The following is a 27,399-nucleotide window of genomic DNA, read 5'->3' on the forward strand; positions in this document are numbered from 1 at the left end:
GAAAAACCAACTGTCCTCTCTTGTTGCACAAATAATTATTCCACTTCTAAATATTTTCCCTTCTCCATGATTTTATAGTACCTACCTACACAGATCATATAATACTAGTACAGATACCCAATCCCATATGTTATCCCATACCTATATGTTAATAGCGACCGAATGGGCACCACAGATCACCCGAGGCAGAGGAAGGCCAAAAACGAGATGGCGAGACGACCTGGACTCATTTCGTAGCGACTGGCGGGAGCATGCACAAAGCCGCGACGAGTGGCGGAAAACAGGGGAGGCCTTTGCCCAGCAGTGGGACACAATGTAGGCTATCAAAAAAAAAACTGTTATTGATACAATGAACAACTAGGTTTATAGGTTTTTAGGTTTTCCTTTTTTTTTCAAAATTTGCAAAACAAAAAAGCGATCGACATAAAAATCAAAGTGGTTAAGATTTAGTTAATCCGTTTTCTCCCGATATAAAAGTATCGTTATTTCGCTAGGATCACAATGCTACCCCCCCCTAAAATACCTACCTTACCCACCTACCTTACTAAATACCTTTTTAGGGTTCCGTAGCCAAATGGCATAAAACGGAACCCTTATAGTTTCGCCATGTCTGTCTGTCTGTCTGTCCGAGGCTTTGCTCCGTGGTCGTTAGTGCTAGAAAGCTGAAATTTGGCATGGATATATAAATCAATAAAGCCGACAAAGTCGTACAATAAAATCTAAAAATGTAATTTCTTTTAGGGTACCTCCCCTACACGTAAAGTGGGGGTGAAATTTTTTTTTCGCTTCTACCCTAGATTGTGGGGTATCGTTGGAAAGGTCTTTCAAAACTAATAGGGGTTTTCAAGAAACATTTTTTGAGAAAGTGAATATATTCGGAGATAATCGCTCCGAAAGAAAAAAAAATGTGTCCGTCCCCCCTCTAACTTTTTAACCATAGGTCCAAAAAATATGAAAAAAATCGTGGAAGTAGAGCTTAAGAAAGACATTAAATGAAAACTATAGCGGACATGATGAGTTTAGCTGTTTTTGAGTTATCGCAAAAAGTTTTCCCTTCATAGTAAAAAGACTTATTTTAATTAGGTACTGATTATGCAAATTTGTCTATTTGTTTAACTCAGGTGAAAGGTACCGTTTCATCCCTTGGTTAACAATTTACTATACTTTAAGCTCCAGTTTAGCTTATTGTGACGGAAGAGTAACTACGGAACCCTACACTGAGCGTGGCCCGACATGCTCTTGGCCGGTTATTATATAATAAACTTTCAAGTACCTAGATTAAAATGAAACTTGTACCGAATACAAACTTTCATCCCCTTTTTACCCTCAAGAGTTGAATTTTTGAAAATCGCTCATATCTTGTACACTTTATGGATGCAAAGTGAGCTGCGTCAATTGAAGAGGACACATACGCTTTTATCATCATCACAGTCTTTAAAGCGCAGCATCGGTCTTCCAACGTTCCTTTTAGCATACGCAACTGCACCAAGCAAGACACGTCGAGGTATTCTAGAGGATTCCATCCGGTGCACATGCCCCAGCCACCGCAAGCGTCTCTGTTTGAGAAGAGCGGCAAGACTGGGCAGCTGCGCTTTTTCAAGAACCCTCTGATTTGTCACTTTGTCCTGCCAAGTTATGCCTAAAATGTTGCGTACGCTTTTATAGATACATAATAATAGATAGTAGGGATTTCTCACCACTCTGTATATAGATAATAGACTGTCATTATCATGTCATATACTCCAATGATAACCCATGTTTACATATTCATAGTTAGGTACTTGTAGATTATTTACAGTCATAGCACGGGCGGAGGCCGCAAGCACAGCCGGAAGATTATTATAAATGGTTTAATTTATGCATAAATACCGATAAGACTCAAATTCTGTTCAAACAAAACTATAGGGAGCGTGCATGAACTGTAGGAGGCAGCACAGGTGCCGTCAGATTTTTGGCCCGAGGCGTAAATGTGATGTTTATTGTTCCGATGTAGCCCACAAGATGGCAGAACCTACTATGCACAAGAAAACACGTGACGTGTAAATGTACATGTTTATGGTTCCGATTCAGGCCACAAGATGGCAGACCCTCCAACGCGCACGGTCCCTATAGCTTCAAATCCTTATGAATGGAATCTCTGTAGCAATAGTTGGGACTGTAAAATTTCTCGGTATCGAGAAATAAGAAGTAATAGAGTGCTCACTCCATACATCAGTTTAGGTACCAAAATGATTATAATATTCGCAGTTGATATCTAGGACCAAGTAGCGGAACTCTCAGTACAGCTACTCGACAATAGATATCGCGGCAAACAAAAAAACTAATGCTCAACGATTTTCAGCTAATATTATAACAACCAAAGTAAGTGTAGGAGTTGAAAATAGAGTTCCGGTTACTCTGGTTATAATATTAGCGGAAAATCGTTGAGCATGTACTTTTTGTTTGCCGCGATATCTATTGTCTAGTAGCAGTACTGAGAGTTCCGCTACTCGATGCTAGATATCGACTGCGTATATAATGATAATACGCATAAAGTACCACAACTGATGTATGGAGTGAGCACTCTATTAAGTACTTCTTATTTCTCTATGATGTTATTGACAACGCGGTCAGTTCAGTATGCCTTGCCCTGACACGCCCTGAGATCGCTCAGAGATGAAATTAATATAGAACATCTTAACAGCTGATTTAGACGGCACTCGAACTCGCTTGCGATTTTAGTTACATTGCAGGCTATTAGGTACAACCATTTCGGCCGACCGATCAAATACCGCAATGTAATGTAACTCGCATCGTCTAAATGAACTCTAAAACAATTTATTATGCTCAAATTGAGTCAAACTTCAGGTACAGTATTATGCTATGGGGGAACAGCTTCCACCAGTACAACATCAATTGAGTTCTAATCGCGCAAAAAAAAAGCAAAAGAATCATGTTTCGCACACAGCCAAAGAAACCTGCTATTTTTATATTTTGCTAATGTTAAGATATTCGGCAACGGAATTTTTCAACACTCATATCTCATATCTGTGTTTATTGTGTATGTCTATGGTTTATTGCTATCTAGTGGTAAATAGAAGAACTAAAAAGTTTTAATTTTAGCGCCATCTAACGTTGGATAGGGAACTTGAAAATAAACGAATGAAAGTATGTATCTGCTTTACCGACAGAACATTAGTGAATGGTTCTTGATTTGATTGGTGAATGTTGCTAGACGTCAACATAAATCCGAAATTGTTGAAATATAAGTTCTAATACAATTAAAGCACCTAATCAACCTTTTTTGTTTGAATACTGACAATATATGTTAGACAGTATTTTGATTATCCCTGACCAAGTTTCATTTAATTTGATACGGACGTAACTCAGAAAGCTAAAATAAATCAAATATTAAAGCAGTCCAGCCAGAGGTTAAAGGAAGGAAAGGTAGGGAATTCAAAATGGAAATAAATATTGTGTCCGGTTTGTAATGTATCTGGTTTATCGAGATGATCTTTAAGGACCTACTACTGGTAAACATCTTCAATCATCCGTTGATTAGTTGCCACTTTATTTCTCAATTATAGAAGAGAGCGCAGTAGGCCTCTGTTCCCTGTTCCGGGTAGAACCATTTACGTTTTAAAATCATAAAATGGTAAGACTATTAAAATCATAAAACCCATCGTTTTGCTTTTGCCGTACTTCCCGTGACAGGATAACGAATTTCACTATTTAACTTAGCAACCCCAATGTACACCTGCCACTTACTTCCATTCGTTCGCGTGTTCCATTCATTTGAATTTCGTTCGTTTTAACGCAGGGAGCGGCATAACGCCTATAGCGGCTAAGAAAGTTTTGGTTGTGCGGTGTGGTGTAACGATCAGTGAAATGGCATCTTATGAATTTATTACGTTATTATTGTGTTTAACAACTAAAGGTAAGTTAAAACTGTTATGCCCCATATTGAATCATATCTTAAAGTTCGCATTTAATCTTAAAAAACACTTAAAACCGGTATGTAATTGTTAAGTCGTACACAAAGGTGTTCGTGTACTCAATTGTTTTGGTTCCGTGCACGTAGTTTATTAACAGACACACCCTATTATCACGTTTCTTTAGAGAACATCTTATAAACAACCTAATTCTTGCTTAAATAGTGACGAAATTTTATAAATCAAGTTAGAATTCCAAATTTTATTTACTTATGAATCATCGACGCACTGCGTTTAACGGATTTTTGAACGTTAAAACTTTAATCTAGTTTCGAATTAAATTTAGGGTCTAATAATAGGTTTACCATTCAAAATTGATGTCTTAAAATGCGTTTTTTGATCGCGACCGGCCACCCTTCGTCTATCGATTCATTTTGTCGCTTCATTGAGCAAAAACAGGATACTAGGGGGTGATCCGAAGCGCGATAAAGGGTGTAATAAATTACAGCTTGTAAGCTTTTAAATCAACCATTTGTTAAATAATAGTGACAATTAGGGTGTCAATGCTTGATTTTTTGATGGTATCACTGGAACTTTTATTGAATTATACTTTTGTTATCAGCTTTAGACAAATTGAATTGATCTAATTGTTATAGAACATAGTATAGAGAAAGGTAGTAGGTGTTAAAGAACATAGTATAGTGCTGAAATAATTGGTTTAGAATTGAGTTCAAAACAAAAGAATTACTAAACATGAGAAGAAATTATTTAAAATCATTTTTAATATTGGAACTATTCTTCTACAATTACTGTAAATAACACAATCTAATGAACTTTTCTATTTAACTTGCAACTATGTAGGTATGTAACTCTATTTGTATGGGTCAAATATTGCAAGTTAAATTTGACCCACTTTACGGTTTCCGATGAAGCTGAAAAGTTGCATACATATGTAAAGTCATGTGACAATGTAATTTGTGTCTGGGGTTGTTAGAATTATCTCGATGACTATTAGTTGTCTGTGGAAAAAAAAGTATAGCCAGCGACAAAAGCTTGTACCTAAAATGAATTTTTTGCCAAAAACTTATTACTGTACAATTGAATGTAATTGAATTGAAGAATTGAACAGCATATCAAATTTGATACATATTTTTTATTTAGTGCTGCAAATAGGTCATTTCATCTGAACACCCCACATGAAAAATATTGATATGAAGTTTGAAAGTACTTTTTTTTCAGCATGGGGTCAACGGACACCGACAATCTCTCACATAACTCAAGAGCAAATCAGAGACATCGGCAGCCAAGTTGAATTAGAATGCTCGGTTCACTATGGACAAGAATATCCAGTGTTATGGGTATGTTTGAAACTAATAATGTACACCGCATTTTTTTCTTGACAATAGATGTCGCGACAAACGAAAAGTCTAATGCTCAACCATTTTCAGCCAATATCATAACCGGATTAACCGGAAATCTATTTTCAACTCCTGCTTATTATATTAGTTGTAATTTGTTGAGCAATACATGTTATATCAGTCCTCAGTCGCGACACTCGTGACATCTAGTGTCAAGTAGCAGTACTGATAAATCCGCTACCTGACGCTAGATGTCGACTACGAAAATAATAAGCGTTTTGGTAAGAAAACTGATCTCAGTAAGTACTCTATGCTTACTTATTTCTCTATGAAATAACCGAGAGGTACATTTCGACGAATTGAACTTAAACTATTAAAACTCACTTAAGGCACTCTGACATACCCCCATGTTCAATTCGAAGACAAACACACAATCAAGATTTTATTGTAACTCAAACATTGTCAATGACTAGGGTCATAGTCAACGCATCACTGCTTCGTATAGGGGGCCACATGACACCATTGAATTTTGATCATACCCCCCTTAAAACGGTAAGGTCTTATGTGTGAAGAATTAGTACGCATCTAGGACCTTTTCTGTAGAAAGGAAACAGTTGGTATTTTTATTACGTTATGCTTGAATTGTGATATTAAAATGACATTTGCTCGAGCTTTAAATAGACTTTTGTGGTGTATGAAGGATGGTTAAACTAAGTAGAATAACGATTCTTACAAATGTGATACTTAATATTTATACTCTAGTCAGACCAAGATCAATCAATCAATATTTCGTGTTATGGCTCCATCAAGGTTTTTTTTTTTTTTTTTTTCTCTAGTTATATCTGCGATCAGTCAGACTATAAGCAGATTGGTTGAATGCTTAATAACGTGACGAGCGAGTCCTCCAGTGAGGGCTTCTACTCTTTTTTTTTTTTCCCTCTTTCTATGTATGAGGGAAGATGTCTTTTCTTTTTAACCTTTTTTCATATCCCTTGTCTGTGAGTTTTGCTGCCAGGTCATTTGGGTGGTGGCTTAATCTACGTTGATATGCTTTAGTTGCATGAAGGATTTCTTCCTTCACAGTATTGATTTGCAGGTATTTATGTATTTCCGAGTTGGTTGTGAACCACGGAGCGTTACATATGGACCGCAGTATGTTGTTTTGCATTCTTTGTATTATTGAGATGTTAGAGTTACTGGCACTGCCCCATAGTTGTATGCCGTACATCCATGCTGGCTTAAGGATAGATTTGTAAATTAGGAGTTTGTTAGAGTTAGAAAATAGATAATTCGTACATTATACTTAACGTTATTATACGTTATGCACGTTTGTAAAGTAAAATTATACCAAAAGTGCGTATACGTTTCATGACGCACCCGTTCGGTGGAGTATCCGATCTGCAAAAAAATATAAATTACGACTAACTAATAGACTACATACAACTATTAAACAATATGAACACTACACTATGTACAGAACAAACTGGGTGCGTCATGAAACGTATACGCACTTTTGGTATAATTTTACTTTACAAACGTGCATAACTAATAATAACGTTAAGTATAATGTACGAATTATCTATTTTCAAAATAGTATAAGCTCATAATGATATAACATACATAAAATATATCATTCTTTCGCCTAACGAGCATAAGAAATAATTCCGTTTGAAATAATCTAGATTTAGTATACATATCAAAATGTCGAATAACATTTTAAATAATATTTGAATATAAAGCAGCAGAGCGTGTAGATACTGTCACGGAAGAGTATTGTTTGACAGAGTATAGATAGGTGCGACGACGAGCGAAGCGAGGAGGAGCGTGTTAGGTGAACTGCGAGCTAATTGAACTGACTTTTTTTTTAAAATTGATTTTCGTATAAAACTCTTTGTGTTATAACCCTACAGATTTTAGAGACAAAGTTTGTCGGGGAATAGAGAGAAACATGGGTACCTAATGGAGAGAAATAATAGACAGAAAAGAGAGAAAGTTTGGCGTTTATTAGTATGTTACTTTTTTATATTATTATTGGTAATGTTTGTTATATATTTTTAAAGTTATATTAATTCAACATTATATTACATAAATTTTATCATAAATGATAGTATACTTAAAGGGTGTTATTCATTATGAAATTATATTTTTCGTTGTTATTCGTTATAATCGTTATTCTTAGTGAATGTTATACTTTTAAATATTATACTATTAGAGTTTATATGTTCTATGGAATATACCATAAGTACGTATACGTTTCATTACTTACCCACATTTACTTGTGATCATCAATACAAAAAAAAGAAAACCTTTTTTCCACTTCTAAATATTTTCCATTCTCCATGATTTTTAGGGTTCCGTAGCCAAATGGCAAAAAACGGAACCCTTATAGATTCGTCATGTCCGTCTGTCTGTCCGATTATGTCACCGCCACTTTTTTAGTATGTTATTGTCACAATGAAAAATTAGGTTTAAAAGTTACCCTTTTTAGGGTTCCGTAGCCAAATGGCAAAAAACGGAACCCTTCTAGATTCGTCATGTCCGTCTGTCTGTCCGTTTATGCCAGCTGAAACTATAAGAACTATACTGTTCAAACTTGGTAAGTGGATGTATTCTATGAACCGCATTAAGATTTTCACACAAAAATAGAAAAAAAAAACAATAAATTTTGGGGGTTCCCCATACTTAGAACTGAAACTAAAAAAATTTTTTTCATCAAAACCATACGTGTGGGGTATCTCTAAATCTCTAGGTCTTCAAAAATGATATTGAGGTTTCTAATATCATTTTTTCTAAACTGAATAGTTTGCGCGAGACACACTTCCAAAGTGGTAAAATGTGTCCCCCCCCCCCCCCCCTGTAACTTCTAAAATAACAGAATGATAAAACTAAAAAAAATATATGATATACATTACCACGCAAACTTCCACCGAAAATTGGTTTGAACGAGATCTAGTAAGTAGTTTTTTTTAATAGTTCATAAATGGTACGGAACCCTTCATGGGCGAGTCAGACTCGCACTTGGCCGATTTTTTCTAAATTTTCTAAACAAAAAATATTTTTTTAAATCGAAATCGAAGCAAAAACGGAGGCCGGCCGGAGACAGCCAAAATGATTGAAACAGCCAATTTTTTTTTCGTGATTTCGGGGTTGGTCCCATAGTAAAAGTTGCTCAGTATGATCTATATTTTCACCCCGTAAATTATTGCAGGTGACTAAATAAACACCCTGTATGTTTGATGCCAATGTCTGTCGGTCTGTGGCATCGTACCTCTCCAACGGTTGGACCGATTTCGATGCGGTTTTTTAATGTGAAAGCGAGTTTCCTTGTGTAGGTCCTTAGCTAAGTTTTATACAAAACGATCCAGCAGTTTGAAGAGTATTAAAACAAAAATCCGGGCGTCCTGTACACTCTTGGCAACGGTCCGTCCTAAGAGAGCTACGAGCGGTCGGGTTGAGCTGGAGCGAGGCTAGAGGACGAGCTGAAGATAGGAAGGCGTGGCGCGAGCTTGTGAAGGCCCTTTGCACCTCTGGCTTTAGGACAACAACAACAACAAAACATAAATTATTATTATTGTTATTTCTTATTTATTTGGTCTGTGCCCCACTAACGTAGCTTAAGTGTTATGTAATTATTATTAATACTGTATGAATTCCGTCTGAAATAAACATTTATTTTTAATAACTTTTTTCCAAAATTATGTAACAAATTTTTGGCATAAAATGAACTTTTTTGGCATTATAGCGTATTGTATTATTATAGCGTAGATTTTACCCGACTGCGTCAGAATGAGTGTAATGTTCTTATGTATGTACATTTCTGTAAATATTTTTTTTTTGGAAATAATATATAAATAATTTTACAGTACATACGCTCGTGTGCGGGAATGAATACTTTCCGTGTATATGTCGAAACTTTAAAGATATGTAGCCATATGTACTGTAAAACGTTGTACGATACACGTGCGAATAGCCGGTAATTGGCAACTCGGGATCTAACATTTACCTTTTTTTTTTTTCAGTTACGATACGACCGAACCAAGACCACCGAAGCTCTGCCTCTGTCATACAACTCTGGCCTGATCATCCGAGACTCTAGATTCTCTCTAAGATATGATGCAGCCTCCGCAACTTACACTTTGTCGGTGAGTATTCAGGCTGGCCCTTCTCTCATAACTGATCTGATCATCCGAGACTAGATTTTCTCTAGGACATGATGCAGCCTCCACCTCTTACACTGTCGGTGAGTATACAGGCTGGCCCTTCTCTCATATAATTGATCTGATCATCCGAGACTCTAGATTTTCTCTAAGACATGATGCAGCCTCCACCTCTTACACTGTCGGTGAGTATACAGGCTGGCCCTTCTCTCATATAATTGATCTGATCATCCGAGACTCTAGATTCTCTTTAAGATATGATGCTGCCTCCGCCACGTAATCTTTGTCGGTGAGTATACAGGCTGGACCTTCTCTCGTATAACTGATCTGATCATCCGAGACTCTAGGTTCTCGCTGCGGTATGATGCAGCCTCCGGCACTTACACTTTATCGGCGAGTATACAGGCTGGCCCTTCTCTCATATAACTGATCTGATCATCCGAGACTCTAGATTTTCTCTAAGACATGATGCAGCCTCCACCTCTTACACTCTGTCGGTGAGTATACAGGCTGGCCCTTCTCTCATATAACTGATCTGATCATCCGAGACTCTAGATTCTCTTTAAGATATGATGCTGCCTCCGCCACGTAATCTTTGTCGGTGAGTATACAGGCTGGCCCTTCTCTCATATAATTGATCTGATCATCCGAGACTCTAAGATTCTCTTTAAGATATGATGCTGCCTCCGCCACGTAATCTTTGTCGGTGAGTATACAGGCTGGACCTTCTCTCGTATAACTGATCTGATCATCCGAGACTCTAGGTTCTCGCTGCGGTATGATGCAGCCTCCGGCACTTACACTTTATCGGCGAGTATACAGGCTGGCCCTTCTCTCATATAACTGATCTGATCATCCGAGACTCTAGATTTTCTCTAAGACATGATGCAGCCTCCACCTCTTACACTCTGTCGGTGAGTATACAGGCTGGCCCTTATCTCATATAATTGATCTGATCATCCGAGACTCTAGATTCTCTTTAAGATATGATGCTGCCTCCGCCACGTAATCTTTGTCGGTGAGTATACAGGCTGGACCTTCTCTCGTATAACTGATCTGATCATCCGAGACTCTAGGTTCTCGCTGCGGTATGATGCAGCCTCCGGCACTTACACTTTATCGGCGAGTATACAGGCTGGCCCTTCTCTCATATAACTGATCTGATCATCCGAGACTCTAGATTTTCTCTAAGACATGATGCAGTCTCCACCTCTTACACTGTCGGTGAGTATACAGGCTGGCCCTTCTCTCATATAATTGATCTGATCATCCGAGACTAGATTCTCATTAAGATATGATGCTGCCTCCGCCACATAATCTTTGTCGGTGAGTATACAGGCTGGCCCTTCTCTCATATAACTGATCTGATCATCCGAGACTCTAGGTTCTCGCTGCGGTATGATGCAGCCTCCGCCACTTATACTTTGTCGGTGAGTATACAGGCTGGCTCTTCTCTCATATAACTGATCTGATCATCCGAGACTCTAGATTTTCTCTAAGACATGATGCAGCCTCCACCTCTTACACTCTGTCGGTGAGTATACAGGCTGGCCCTTCTCTCATAATTGATCTGATCATCCGAGACTCTAGATTTTCTCTAAGACATGATGTAGCCTCCACCTCTTACACTGTCGGTGAATATACAGGCTGGCCCTTCTCTCATATAATTGATCTGATCATCCGAGACTCTAGATTCTCTTTAAGATATGATGCTGCCTCCGCCACGTAATCTTTGTCGGTGAGTATACAGGCTGGACCTTCTCTCATATAACTGATCTGATCATCCGAATGAGGTTCTCGCTGCGGTATACTTTATCGGTGAGTATCAGAACAATTACAAGATGGATAACTTATAGGTCATCCACACCGCAGTTTTTATCCCAAATATAAAATAATAAAAATATTGCGACAATTTTATTCTCCTATAAAGGTAAAAAAAACTCGATTCATAGTAGGCTAAACAATTTGTATGGTTTTCTTTTTCCACAGGTCAAAGATATCCAAGAGACCGACGCCGGCTGGTACCAGTGCCAGGTCATCATTTCAGCCTCGAACAAGATCACAGCTGAAGTGGAACTTCAGGTCCGAACACCGCCCATCATCTCTGACAACTCGACAAGGAATCTCGTCGCTAGCGAAGGGGAAAGTAAGTATAATCAAGGAACTATGGAAAGGATCGCTTTTGGATAGGCTTAATTAAAAATAATAATTGAATAAATATGTTTTTACCGTATTTTTATTACTTAAGGGCCAATAAGTCCCTCGGGAATTATAGTTCATTTTATTTTATTGTCATTTAATCATACGAACCAAGTAGGTATAAATGAGTTCTACTTTTAAAATACTAACGTTTATTTATTTGGTTTAAAAATATTTAATTTAATTAATAGACGTTTATAGTATTTTATGCAACAGTTGTATAACAAGGGTCAAAAAAGGCGAGTGGCGTGAGTTCTATACGCCAAGAGCATTTTTTGACCCAAGTTATTCATCTTTTGGGATTAGACGGAATTTAATATTGTCGTCTACTACTGTCATTTCAAAATATCCTCTGACTCATCGTAGTTACAAGTAAATAGTAGTACAATGTATTTATTTATTTATTTGGGAAACATACAGCACATAATAATACAATAAGGCACAAGATAAAGTTAGAACATAAGCCAAAATAATTAGAAGTATTAGAAGAAATTAAATTATTTTCAGAAAATATTTTAATTTGTTTTTATTTCAAGTAGAAACACTACTATATAAAGAATAAACTTCACTTTTTCTTAGTATATGACATTTATTTCAGTTTATAAACCAAAACAGTTTCCACTTATGGCTAATACAAAATTCCTTTGCTCCGAAAAAAGTACAATAATTGGGTATTTTTAATTTAAAGTTGAATTTAACAGTAACATTCAGTAAATAAGATAATACACGAGCACGATTTACAATTATAATTTATAAAAAGCATACTTTCGAATTTTGAAAATAACAAGCTCAATTTTTAATTTAGACTGAAATTTCAAATAATAGGTACAATAACAATATGTCTAATGTACCATATGTTCTTGTGAATAAACTTTCATTCATTGACGACCGGTCTGGCCTAGTGGGTAGTGACCCTGCCTACGAAGCCGATGGTCCCGGGTTCAAATCCTGGTAAGGGCATTTATTCGTGTGATGAGCATGGATATTTGTTCCTGAGTCATGGGTGTTTTCTATGTATTTAAGTATTTATAAATATTTATATATTATATATATAGTTGTCTAAGTACCCTCAACACAAGCCTTATTGAGCTTACTGTGGGACTTAGTCAATTTGTGTAATAATGTCCTATAATATTTATTATTATTATTATTTATTATTATTCATTCAATACAAGACAGGCTTACAATAACCATTTTTCTTTTTTTTAATTGTTTTGTTTTTTTGTCTTATTTTGTTTGATGACAGAAACAAATCTATTACACTTATGCTGGAACAAGTCAATGTGTGAATATTTCTTGTTGTAAATATCGCACGCTGTTGTTAAAAATTTGTTGTTTACATATTTTTTCCAAGTAAATGGAACGGATAGCAAAGCAGTGGACCTCGTACGATACGTAAGACATCTAAATAACACCTTACTGAGAAGATCTTCCGAATCAATTTAATTATTTAATAATTTGTACAAGAAAATTATATCCCGCTTTTCTCTTCTCACTTGTAAGGAAATTCTCAGGCTTAGAAGATTGGAATTTATACTTCATACTAATGATTTAATGTGTACCAAAAAGTGAGGACTCCAAACTGTAGATGCGTATTCCAAATATGACCTTACATATGCATTATATAAAGAAGTAACGTTTTGGGGTTTTTGAAATCTTTACTTTGCCTAAAAATGAAACCAAGCATTTTATAAGATTTAGATGTTATCTTATCTATATGTGAAACCAATTGAATTTCACTGTCTAAATATATTCCTAAATCTCTAACCTCAGTATATCTAGTAAGTGGTTGGTTTCCAATGGTATAATTAAAGGTTATAGGGTTAAGCTTCCGCGTAAATGTAATAATTGAACATTTATTTATGTTTAAATATAGGTTATTACATAAACAGTAGTTCTTTAATCTATTAAGGTTATCCTGCAAATTGACGCAATCAGCCTCGGACTTCACAACGGTAAATATCTTAGTATCGTCAGCATATAATAATACTTTAGAATTTAAGAAGTCTCCATGAATACCGAACATTTCAAGTTTCTTTAGTAAAACCGAGTGTGAAATTTTAGCAAATGCCTTTGAGTAATCGGTATAGATAGCATCAACTTGATAAGTCTTGTCCATTGCGCTCAGAAAATAATCAAGTAGCTCACACAAATTAGACTTAGTTGACCGTTTATTAATGATGCCATGCTGCTGCGTTATTAACATCGGTCTTATTGTTGGGTAGAGCGTGTCATAATAGTACATTACGATAAAAGTGCGAAAAATAGGAAACTAGAAACGAGTGGCGATAAATTAAAACACGACCGATCGACACGAGTTGCGAATTACCTATTCGCACATGTATCGTACAACGTTTTACAGTACGTATGGCCCTTTAAATGTTCGACACAGTAACGTAATATGCTAAATTTCGCACTAGTGCGGTAAAGTAGCACCATATGTACTGTAAATTATTTTTTCAAATAGTTTAGGAAGTACTGATAATTTTGAAATGCCACGATAGTTTCTAATATTATGTTTAACACCGCTTTTAAAACTAGGCACAATTATAAATTAATTATTATATTTCCAAATTTTTGATATTATTATTTAAGGTGCTGTGATGTTATGCTACGCCGGTGGTTTCCCGCCAGCGAAGATCTCTTGGCGTCGCGAGAACAACGCCATTTTACCAACTGGAGGCTCTATTTACAGGTATGTTGTTAATTTTATTGTAGATATTAAAGATAAAAATAAAGATAGTTTATTATTCAAGTAGGCATATTACATTGAGCTTATGAACAAATACAGCTACACCGGCTCTAACCCTACACCTCTGCCCCGAGAAGATTTAAATCCCCCCTCAATTGGAGGAGGGTATCCCAATATGGACCGGCAAGAAACTATATTATATCTTATAATTAACATCAGTGATCGGAACTATGGGAGTAAAACTTTAACAAAACTTGTTAAGCGGACATAAAATAGTACATACAGCCCTAAAATTATTCATGTCCATAGGGATACGAATAGTATAGTACTTACATCCATAAAATATTTACATTCATAGATATTCGAATATTTTTAAGGCTATAAGCACTCTTTTTACGTCCGCTTGATAAGTTTTGTGTTTTACTCCCATAGTTCCGATCACTGATTAACATGCATTAAATAAGAAAAAATACAATTTAGATTACTATAGAAATCATGCAATTACATACAGTAGCTACTTTTCCTTATAGAAATTTGATTAAACAATATAATATATTGAAAGTGGGACGTCATATCCACTCGGTCATCCGCTTTATACATAATAGTTCGTATGATTTGATATACATATAATATATGTACGTCCCACTTTCAATCCGGAGGTCGCGGGTTCAAATCCTGGCTACCAATGAGTTTTTCGGAACTTATGTATGAAATATCATTTGATATTTACCACTAGATTTTCGGTGAAGGAAAACATCGTGAGGAAACCTGTATACATCTGCGAAGTACTGCGAACCCATAATCTAATCTGTTATACAAATAGTATTATTTTTACGCAGCGGTCACTATTGCTTAATGACTGAACAGGAACAAGACCGTTTAAAAAGCGATTTTACCGTCTTATTTATACGGCACGTATCGCTGACTGTACTTTTATTTCCACAGGCAACTAATACTCATTGGGACAATTCTAAAAACCCCAAATACAATTAGGTTGCTTTGTTTTATCACAGAGTTCCCATGGCCACCTCCTGTCTCCATCAGATCAGCTCGATGGTACCATAATATTGCCTTGTCACCCGACTTACATATGTACGAAAATATTCAGCTTCATTGGAAACCGGGAAGTGGGTCAAATTTAACTTGCTAGATTTGGCCTGTACTAACATACAGCAAGTTAAATAAATAAAAGCTTGTAAAATAGTAATTTGTGGCAACAGTTACATAATAAGGGTCCAAAAATTCAAGGGACGAAGTTACAAATATCAATATCAATATCAAATACGTATTGTTCAAAATGCAATGCAATGCAATATTGTTCAAAAAATACACACGTAATTGTTCAAGTTTTCACTTCTGTCAGCACTCCCGGAGTGCTACTAATTTTTTTTACGGTAAACAATATAACGAGTTTTTTAAATGTTACTTATGGTTGTTTTTACGTGGTGGTAAAGACTATAGAACTTAATTAAAATACAGCTACCTTTAAGAGAGGTATGGGCATTGTGAATGTCATCTCGCTCTGTGTGGTAGGGCACAGCACAGCGGATGCCATTCCAGATCTAGAGCAGAGCCTAACGGGGGAGTACCTCCACCTTACAGAAAACCGCAGCCAAATAACACTAGACCCTACTCATAGTGTTGTGTTCCTGCCGGTGAGTAAGGTTGCTCCTCTGGAGCTGCAGGCGTACATAGGCTACGGAGACTGCTTACCATCAGGCAGGCCGTATGCATGTTTGCCACCGACATAGTATTAAAAAAAATCTCCACATTGACCTTAAATGTATTCTTTTCAGGGGCAACACGTTCAAAATCGCCGCCGTGCACAAAGAAGACCGCGGCACCTACTACTGCGTGGCCGAAAATGGCGTCGGCAAGGGAGCTCGCCGTAATATCAACTTGGAGGTCGAGTTCGCGCCGGTCATCACCGTACCCAGGCCTAGACTTGGACAGGTTAGTAAAAAAAACAGGCATCTAAAACTCAGGTCGATCGAAGTCAAAAGACAAATCAGAGACAAGATAACTATTTAAACAACCAAATGAAAAAATGGAACTCGGGGAGACGAAGAAAGATAGGTTGACGATATCATAGCAATCGCAGGGAAAAATTGGGAAAATACTGCAGACAAACAAAAATGGAAGCTTTTACCCTCAAGGGATCACACATGAGCATATAACAAAACACCTTTGGAGTTGCAGGCGTCCATAGGCTGCGGTGACTGCTTGCCATCAGGCGGGCCGTATGCTTGTTTGCCACCTGTCGTGGTATATAAAAAAAACCTTAAAACGGGTGTGTGAGAACAAAGCTAAAATAATACAATTCAATTTATTTATTTCGGACAATTTCCATGATTTCATGAAATCAGTAACCATTACTTATGAAAGAAAAAGAATGTAAATTATCGTATATGATTTATAATTGTTATATTTTTGCCGTGAATTCTTTTTCAAAAGTGGTTTTCAATAAAGAGATACGTCAAAATCGCTTACCTTTTTACAAGCTTATATTTACTTTCACCTGACCGTTGTCTGTTTGTAATCAAATCTTGCAAGTTAAATTTGATCCACTTCCCAGTTTCCGATTGAGCTGAAAATTTGCATACATATGTAAGTCGGGTGACAATGCAATATTATAGTACCTACCATCGAGCTGATCTGATGATGGAGACAAGAGGTGGACATAGGAACTCTGTGATAAAACAACGTAACCTAATTGTTTGGGGCTTTTAGAATTTGCTCGATGAGTATTAGTTGCCTGTGGAAAGAAAAGTACAGTCAGCGATAAAAGCTTGTACCAAAAATTAAATTTTTGCCAAAAACTTATTTCTAATGCGAAAAAACGAACTATAGGTAATAGCCATTTCCCATACAACGAGTGCACCCAAAGAGTATAATAATATATGTATCAAACATCAAACATTTAATCAGGAAATAGGCCACAGGGGCCCTTTTACATGTAATTTTTTTTACAAACAATAAAAATAACAAAATACTATTATAAATATGGAATATTAGAGATGTATACAGTCTCTAAATGTCGAATTACACAAAAAACTGATAAAAAAATACAACCAACAAATATTAAAATTCTTTAGAGATGTAAAAGTCTGTAAGTGTCAGATATAAAATATAATTAAAAAAAAAAAACGCCCATTAAATTATTCGTAGAGATGTAAATGGTCTCCAAGACTTGAATTAATAAAAAATAATTATTCTAAAGAATAAATAATTAAAAGACAAGAAATTAAATCAGACAGACAAGAACCGAATGAAGTGTCTCAGAATGCTACTCAAAAGTAAAGTTACATACTTATAGTGTAATAGTAAAGTGCATCTTTTCTGACATGATTACCAAGTCCCGTATGTCAGTTGAAATAAATAAAACTTCTAACCAACTGCATTATGCTTTTCGAATATATGTTACTTGAAATTATGCATTTTACAAGCTTTTAACTTGCAATGTTAATATGTATGTTTGTACGGGTCAAATCTTGCAAGTAAAATTTGACCCACTTCTCGGCTTCCGATTGAGCTGAAATTTTGCGTACATATGTAAATCGGACGACAATGCAAATCGATGGCACCCAGCTGATCTGATGATGGAGACAGGAGGTGGCCATAAGAATTCTTTGATAAAACAACGCAACCTAATTGTGTTTGGGGTTTTCAGAATTGTCTCGATGAGTATTAAATGCCTGTGGAAAGAAAAGTACAGTGAGTGATAAAAGCTTGTACCAAAAATGAAATTTTTGCCCAAAACTTATTTACAGGCTTTTAAACTTGCCCTGTTAAATAAAAGGTAGTATGAGTAATAGTTGCCTGTGGAAAGAAAAGTACAGTCAGCGATAACAGCTTGTACCATTTTTTTTGTTGCCAAAAACTTTAAGTTGTAGTTTACAATGTGTTTAATTCATGTTTTGCAAAATACATTAACGGTGACATATTATTGCAGGCGCTGCAATACGACATGGACTTGGAGTGCCACGTGGAGGCCTACCCGCCCCCCGCCATCGTCTGGCTGAAGGGCGAGTTCGAGCTCGCCAACAACCAGCATTACAGGTATAAATATTGTACAATACGGACAAGTTGGACTCGCCCACCGCGAGCTCCGTACTTGTTAGTATTTGTTGTTATAGCGGCAACAGAAATACATCATCTGTGAAAATTTCAACGGTTTATGAGATACAGCCTGGTGACAGACGGACAGACAGCGGAGTCTTGGTAATTTGGTACGGAACTCTAAAAACTATTGCCACCACATTATAATAATTAATTATAAAATTGTTCACTATTGTTGGCCAAGTTGGTTGTCAAAACATTTTAAAGAGGTTACAATGTGCAAAAACTCTTGCGGCTAAATTATCTGGTATGGGTATCGGTACCTTATCCTTTATTTATCTATTTTCTAGTATGAAGTATCAATTGTATTATTTTGAAAAAAAAATATATTGTAGACCTTTATATAAGCAATAACGTAGCGAAAAACTGTTGGTGTCGCTTTTCTAGAAAGCAAGAAATATGATACTGAAGTTTTAATTCCTACATTTATCCAAGATTTTTAAATAAAATATTATTTAACGAATATATGAGTATCTATATAGAGATTACCGAACCAAAAGTTTAAGTAAATCGCATTAGCCAGTGGGAGATGTTTTTATTAATTAATAAAAAGTTAAAAAAATCATAGCTCAGAAAATATCAGAGATATACTTGTCATGAGGGGTCTTAATAAAAAAATTACTGTAAACATTTCGTAGAAAGGCCGCTATTCCATGAAAACACGGCTACGCACTTTGCAGAACAATTTTTTTTTTCATAAAAGCGAAACCTATAAACCTAGAATATCCTCTTGTCTGTGCATGATAAGGATCCCTGCGTGGGAATACTGGGAATTTAAATGTCAAGGTCACTTTTTTAATGATCAAATTTGACAGACCGCATACGAGGGGATATATTATGCTGGAGCGATCGACATCAAAATCAAAGTGATTTGTTATGATTTAGTTAGTGGAAAACGTTTTCTCGCGAACTGAAATTTCATAGGAAAAGTAACGTTATTTCGCTATTATCGCAAAGCTATTGTTCCCTCTTCAGATTTTTATTATTGTATGTATGTTAGTTTGTAAGGTATGTATGTATGTATTTGTAGACGTGAGCAGGACCAAGCCTACACAATCAGTAAATGTTAATGAATCGGTCACCGTCATATTTAAGTAAAACAATCAGCTTTTTTATGTTATCTAACTTTTTTTAAGGACAAATCTACAATCATGGACACCCTACAACACTTAATTAACAAAGATAAAACTTCTTTAACCGTTATGACAGCACTTTGATTATGAAGAAAATAAAATGTCACACTTGAGTGAGACACGATTATTAAAAAGTAACCAGACTCCGATGACATTCAATTTGTCACTTGTTAGGGATAAAACGAAGAGGGTGACCATAAATGTTGGAAATAAAATAAAACATTTTATTTGAACACAAAAAAAAACATCAATCTGGTACCAGTATTTGCGAGATTAACGTACGAAACAGTTACTGATAACTTACTGAATACGCAGGCTTGATCATGCTCACGTCTCCTGAATCACCTGTATATGGACGACCCTGCCTACGAAGCTGATGGTCCCGGGTTCAAATCCTGGTAAGGGCATTTATTCGTGTGATGAGCATGGATATTTGTTCCTGAGTCATGGGTGTTTTCTATGTATTTAAGTATTTATACATATTTATATATTATATATATCGTTGTCTAAGTACCCTCAACACAAGCCTTATTGAGCTTACCGTGGGACTTAGTCAATTTCTGTAATAATGTCCTATAATATTTATTTATTTATTATATGGGCCTTAATTGCCTGAAAATAAATGATTATTTAATTATTAAATTGTCCAGCATCTCCCACTTCGCCACCGCGGACGAGTTCACCGACACGACGCTCCGCGTCATCACCATCGAGAAGCGCCAGTACGGCATGTTCACCTGCAAGGCCACCAACAAGCTGGGCTCGGACGAGGGCCACGTCGAATTATTCGGTATGTATTCTGACAAAGGAAAACATTATTTTGCTGATCCGCGAAAATATTACGTGCACAATAATTTTCATAATTGATTGTAATAATCTAAGAAAAAACGTGTCCCTCAGTTTGTCATCCACAACAGATGGCGCTGTACTACGCCATATGTTTTGCGGTCACTGAATTGTTAATCAACCTTTTGACACTCATAGTTACCGCAAAATGTATGGAGCTGTACAGCGCCAATTCATTTACCCGTCAAATTCGAACCACGAAATTGTGTTCGATTTTACTCAATTTATGTATATTTGGTGCTAGTCAATCAGTGCTAACCCGTTATACTTACTTGCGTATTTTTACATGCAATTAATGGTCCCACCCTCCAACCGCAAAAATAAATACGCAAATAAATGTCTAACGCCCGACAACTGAAACAGTCGTCTCTTCTGCTGGCGGACGTCAGACGGTCAACATCTCTAGCATCTGATGGATGCCTCGTCATAAAATAGATAGGTACAGATATCAATCTACATACAAAGTGCGCTCGAGCAACGCACACATAGACACTACTCACGGACACGATATCTCGGACTGGTTGGGACTAGTGCGAGCGCGAGTGCCATCCGCTTGAGGCACGCGAACTTTTTATGCAATAACGTAGCAACAAAAACGACGAAACGAGTGGTTTAAATTCAACATTAAACGGTGAATTGTCGTTTTTAAGCTACAAGTGGTTTCTGAGAGATTAATAGGTATCTGCTTGTATTTCAATGTGTCGTTCTAATGTTACCCAGAACAGTTAGGTAGGTAGGCAAGCGCCCCGCCCCTCCTCCGAAGAATATATCTAAGATCGTTTTGTACAATAGTTTCCTATTTATAATCAGTATAAACGAAGTAACAAAATTTTGTAAGTGTTTGTGTTTTTTTGTTTGTGTAGATATTGTGTTGTTTTTACGGATGACTTTTACGCTATTATGCGTAAATAGGGATATTGCATACGTTGCAGGGTTAGATTAGCACCAACAGTCTCCTAAACGGACTGATGAGGCTTTGGAGCCAACTAATATGAACCCAACGCATCATCGAAATAGATAATATGAATTGGTTTTAGGTATTTATTGTTTTTATATTATACATTAACAAAGATATATTATTATATAGATAAATGAATTTTTTTGTATGTACTAACACTATATAAAATTTGTGCCCGAAATAAATGATTTCATTACAATTTCAAAAAAAATTTATGATTTCAGTTCTGTAAACTTTTTGCACTGTAATAGTAGGCAGGTTTATTGTTTTGTAGGATAATTTTACATGAGAACGCAAATTTATTACACTTAATGGGGTTGGCCAGTCGAAGTATTAAACAGATGGCGCCATCATAGCATGCCCTGTCAATCCCTAGAATTGTGTCAAATTCTTGTTTTTTTTTTGGAATTTTGTGACCTGGATTCCAGTACTTTAAGCCAAATCTCATAGAACAAAACTAGAGACAGGGGCAAGCTATGATGGCGCCATCTATGCAAACCTTTGACAGTTGCCAACCCCATTAATCGTGCATTTCGCCAATGTCGAAATCGTCGCAAGATATTTTCTGTGACAAATTTGTAATATAACAATGACATTAAAAAAAATATTTTAGTTATAATTAATTTATGTTTCCATTCTTCCCATTTTATTCTCAACATTAAATCAAACAACTAGATACGAGTGCCACTACCACGATAGTTTTTTTTTTTTGCATAAGCCATAGTTGACAACCCTAGAGCGACCGCCGAGCGTAGGTATGAAAAGTGAAGTACATACATGTGTGACTTCTGTACCTATCTGTTTTGTCGCCTCATAGAGAGGCGAAACATGTGTCGAGTCTTGTACTTTAGGTAGTGGCATGCTATTCATATTGCATTCTAATCATAAAATATTTTTTTTCTAAATGCGATGTGCCATTAGCTTGTGATATAAACGTGTATCCATTATGAATTATGCTTAAATTTTAAGTACATTAAGTTGTTTTGCAGAGATTTCTGCTTGGTAAACTTATGTGTTATTTTGGCATGTTTTTATCAACCAGGGGTCGGAAACCGGTAGTTTTTGTATGGGAACGAAAACGGTATTTTTTGTGTTCTTTGTTAATTAATTCATTTCTAATTGAGCAATCTATTAAAACGAAGTCGTTATCTGAAAGCACAACTGAGTCCTACATTTGGAGTATAAAATAAACCGAAATATATGGTTATTTCGAAGTTAACCGGTTCCGATCCCCAACTGACTTCCAAAGGGTACTACTTCATAATGTTATTATTATATGTGAACACCTTGTAATACAATAGTTGGCATTCTATAAATGATTTGAGTGTATGTAAAAACGATTTTCAATAAATACAATATTTTATTTTGCCTTTGGGTCATAGTCTCACTTTTCGATATTGAAATCGAAACAATGTCGGAGTTGTCAAATTTGGTGGACGTCAACAAGTACCGTCTAAATTACGTACTTTTTCAGTCATTTTAAATTTTTTTTATTTTATTCAAATTAGTCACATTACTTGTATAACCCATTGGCTTATACTGACTAATTTGAAACTTGGCTAAAAACAGCCTCTTTGACCTTTGGAAGTCGGATATTTTTGACCTAAGTAGCCATTTTGACAGTAGTTATTGTGGCATGTTTGTAGAAACCATAATCCCGGTGTGCCCGCCCGCCTGCGGCCAGACGCGGTACGCTGGTGGCGCCGCCTCGGCCGCTCCCTCGGCCCTGCTCATGTGTGGACTATATGCTACGCACGTTTTAAGGAGGTATGTATAGTCATGTATAACACTGATGTTCATAGCACGATTTTGTTACTTCCGACGTCAATTAGTTTTGTGGATTTTGGTGGGCGGAATGTTCGCCGAGTTTGTCTTATTGGTACTGTGGAATTTGGTGGGCGGAATGTTCGCTGAGTTTGTCTTATCAGTGCTGTGGACTTTGGTGGGCGGAATGCTCGCTTAGTTTGTCTTATTGGTTCTGTGGACTTTGGTGGGCGGAATGTTCACTAATTAATCAGCGGACGTTGATAAACAAGATGCGTGACAATGACTACACGTCCGCTAATCAAGCTATAAGAAGGTATGTACGTCTAGTATTCGTGGTTATTGTGGCATGTTTGTAGAAACCATAATCCGGTGTTTTTTTTTAATTCGGATGTATTGGTTCTATTCTAATACTATCTCTATCGGTCCGTCGGCTATTCTAATGTTTAGACGATATACACGCCCGTTTTTTTTCTACTACGTCAGTGACAAACAAGCATACGGCCCGCCTGATGGTAAGCAGTCTCCGTAGCCTATGTACGCCTGCAACTCCAGAGACGTTACGTTACATGTGCGTTGCTGACCCTAACACTCCGCACCCTCGTTGAGCTCTGGCAACCTTACTCACCGGCAGGAACAACACTATGAGTAGGGTCTAGTGTTATTTGGCTGCGGTTTTCTGTAAGGTGGAGGTACTTCCCCAGTTGGGCTCTGCTCTAGATCTGGACTGACATCCGCTGTGCTGTGCCCTACCACACAAAGCCATTCCAAGCAAGAGATGACATTCACAGTGCCTATACCTCTTACGTACAAAAAGGGAAGTATCTGTCTTATTATTGTTTGTAGAAACCATAATACGGGTAATCATAAACCATAGAGTAACTTATACATACTGGTGGCTTGAAGAGTTTAAGAAGTTTTCACTTTGACATGACATTGCTGCATCAAAGCGGTTTGTTTACAGAGGCCTATCTCGAAACGCGAAACTCGAATTTTCGTAATCTGCCTCCATCGCTCGAATTATGGAGAGTAAAGGTAAGGAATAGAATCTCCAACCAAAATGTCCGTCAAAAAACCTTAAATAGGTGGCGCTACAATACATAGAATAATTGAAAAAAAAAAAACAAATCATAGACAGCGCACTTCACTCCGTCAATAACGCCTACGTTCTTAGCTACTGTAGCGCTCTGTAGAGAGATTTGGAACTATTATTTTTAAATGACAGCTGGACACTTGCAACAGTTCTGCCTATGGAGATTGTATATCTTACCTCTACCTTCCATAGCTCGAATATGCAAGAGTGATAGAGGCAGACAATAAAACTTCGATTTTCGTGTTTCACGGTAGGCCCTCAGTATGTGCTAGAGGCGCCCCCTACGCAGAGTTTTGCGTAATAACTATTTAACTTTTATTTGCATGCTTTTAAATTTGTTTTGTCAATAATTAGATATATTAGCTTATGTATTTAAATACTCCTGACACGTTTTTTTGTGGTAGTAAGTATAAGAGTTCTCCCATAAAGAAAAGTACAGTCGCCAATAAATATTTCTATCAAATAACAAGAAATTCTTTTTTTCAGAATCGCCAATCCCCGATATTAACTACCCGGGCTTGCGTCCGGATCCGCTCTACTACGGCAGGTACAGCAGAGCGGCGCACATACACACAAACATACACATATCGTTAGTACTGTTCTATTTGTTCAAATAAACGGCAGCTAATACAAAAACCTCCACTTCGTCACATTTTTTGGGGACAAAAAACAAAGACAACGAAATTTTGACCCAAATAAAAGAACTTTAAAACCCACAGACACAATAAACAAAGTTTGTCTCTTCCGTGGCCAAAAGTTACGTCCATTAAAGCCTACTCTCTGTAGGGCTATGATGGTTGGCTTTTTATCATTTGTCACCATGCCTGTCACGTTCTAACAAGTTTGCAAGCGTGTAAGTGACGGGCTTAGTGACAAGTGATAAAAATGGAACCATGCTGCCACCGCTGCAGGGCTAAGATGGACGGCTGTCTATCATTTGTCACCATACCTGTCATGGTCTAACAAATATGTAAGTGCGAAAGAGACGCATGATATGACAAGTGACAAAAACACGGCCATGATACCGCTGCTGGTTGTGACTTAAATCTTCAAAAGCGGATATGATGTAGTTTTCGAGAGAATCACAATTATAGGCTTTTGGGCCATTCACACAACTTCGGCTACAGAAAATACATTTATGGGCGTTTTTTTAAAATAAATATTGAATTCTGATTCTTACAAATCTGGACTTTCTTGAGCTCATCGTTAGCATTCTCCATCCTACCATTTGAAAAAAAAAATGTCCCAAAACGTCCGTTCCATTACGGACATTACTACACGATTTAGTTTCTCTTCTTCCTCGCGTTGTCCATATTGCCACGGCTCATGGGAGCCTGGGGTCCGCTTGACAACTAATCCCAAGATTTGGCGTAGGCACTAGTTTTTACGAAAGCGACTGCCATCTGACCTTCCAACCCAGGGGGTAGAACTAGTCTTTGTGGGGATTAGTTCGGTTTCCTCACGATGTTTTCCTTCACCGAAAAGCGGCTGGTAAATATCAAATGATATTTCGTACATAAGTTCCGGAAAACTCATTGGTACGAGCCGGGGTTTGAACCCGCGACCTCCGGATTGCAAGTCGCACGCTCTTACCGATAGGCCACCAGCGCTTATGAAAAAAAAAAAATACTTGTATGAGCGTGACGTAGTAGAAACTACAATTTACATACAAATTTGTGGGACATTTTTTTTAGCATCAAAATTGAATATGCTAGTAATTTTTAGTTGAAAGAACCCAAAAAAACACCAGGGTCTGTAAGAATCAGGTCTTCAATATTGTTTCACAAACAGCTCTTATAACAATTAAATCTTACATATGTATGACCCAAATCTTAGTTCCATAAGTGTAGGCATGTAGAATATTAATTATTTTATATAGAAACTCAAATGCAATAAGACGGATCGCATTATAATTAAGACAAACGAAACATCACAATTGGTAGCTAACTTAAACACATAATCGTAAAAAATACACTAATATATAACAAATAAAATTAAGAAGACCAAAAGTGCTCCCTCCATACAACGGTTTTGTTACTAAGTAAAGATACTATTAGTACCTGGGCGACCGAGCTTTGCTCGGTTATAACTATTTATTGTAATATGGTGGTGTATAGGTGATAATCTACATAAAATTACATATAAACTTGAATATATATAAAATAAAAAAAAAGTTAGTCACCGGGCGAGATTTGAACCCGGAACACACGTTTCTAGCCGTCCGCGTCTTAACCCGCTGGACCAGACGGACAGTGGCCGGCAACACGAAATTAGCGACCATATTCTGCGTCGAAAGAAAAACGCATGAAAACTCGAAAACACGCGTTTTCCCAAACATAAGACTAATCTAGATAGATTGTATACCCCCAAAAACCCCCATATACCAAATTTCAGCGAAATCGTTAGAGCCGTTTCCGAGATCACAGAAATATATATATATATATATACAAGAATTGCTCGTTTAAAGGTATAAGATTTTTATTAAGCGTAGGAGTTTAAATTAGAGTTCCGGTTACTCTGGTTATAATATTAGCGGAAAATCGTTGAACATTAGACTTTTAGTTTGCCGCGACATCTATTGTCGAGTAGCAGTACTGAGAGTTCCGCTACTCGATGCTAGATGTAGACTACGAAAATAATAGTATTTTTGGTAACAAAACCGTTGTATGGAGTGAGCACTCTTGGTCTTCTTAATTCTCTTTGATTATATACGAAATGACAAATTTTATCTATGGACCAACTACAGGCAATATTGTAAAACTGGCTGAGGTGCTTAAAATAATCGCTGCAGACCTTTCTCAAGAGGAAAGGGGACGCCGTTTCTCCATACAAACGTAGTCCCCATTTTCCCCTCGTTATTGCCATTATGGAAAATATGTTCACATTATTTGATGTATGCACCTACGATTGAATTTTTTCGAATTTTTAATTATTGTAAAAATTAGGAGCGATAAACAGATTTCATAGTATTTTTTAAATGCGCCTCTTATAGTAACTAAAAATTCTAAAAAAATCAAACGTAGAGCCATAGCTGTGGTTTTTGTTGTATACAAATAGTGTCAAAATATTTTCAATAATGTTAATATTAAAATGACGTCTACGTTTGTATGAAAAGGTAATTTCGCGCAGATCTTCCACTTTCGTCTCAAGCGAAAGACCGTGTGCAGGT

General features: G+C 36.7%; 1 protein-coding gene across 1 annotated transcript; it reads left to right on the forward strand.

The window, feature by feature from the left end:
• Nucleotides 1–3,759: 3,759 nt before the first annotated feature.
• On the forward strand, nucleotides 3,760–27,124 carry LOC133532945 (lachesin). Its single transcript, XM_061871823.1, has 10 exons — nucleotides 3,760–3,916; nucleotides 5,151–5,269; nucleotides 9,289–9,411; nucleotides 11,416–11,572; nucleotides 14,221–14,320; nucleotides 16,114–16,270; nucleotides 18,270–18,376; nucleotides 20,220–20,359; nucleotides 23,020–23,140; nucleotides 24,717–27,124. The coding sequence occupies exons 1-10, from the start codon at nucleotides 3,868–3,870 to the stop codon at nucleotides 24,736–24,738; spliced, it is 1,095 nt and encodes a 364-aa protein (XP_061727807.1). The 5' UTR covers nucleotides 3,760–3,867; the 3' UTR covers nucleotides 24,739–27,124.
• The last annotated feature ends 275 nt before the right edge of the window (nucleotides 27,125–27,399 follow it).

Source organism: Cydia pomonella, chromosome 28 (genome assembly GCF_033807575.1).
Source record: "Cydia pomonella isolate Wapato2018A chromosome 28, ilCydPomo1, whole genome shotgun sequence".
In the NCBI taxonomy this organism is placed as follows: Eukaryota; Metazoa; Arthropoda; class Insecta; order Lepidoptera; family Tortricidae; genus Cydia; species Cydia pomonella.

Bases quoted from the DNA above. Each gene is read 5' to 3' on its own strand.
- LOC133532945 (XM_061871823.1), top strand. From the start codon at position 3,868: ATGGCATCTTATGAATTTATTACGTTATTATTGTGTTTAACAACTAAA. The intron at 5,270-9,288 runs GTATGTTTGAAA...TTTTTTTTTCAG, and splicing joins AAGAATATCCAGTGTTATGG to TTACGATACGACCGAACCAA. The intron at 18,377-20,219 runs GTATAAATATTG...TAAATTGTCCAG, and splicing joins GCCAACAACCAGCATTACAG to CATCTCCCACTTCGCCACCG.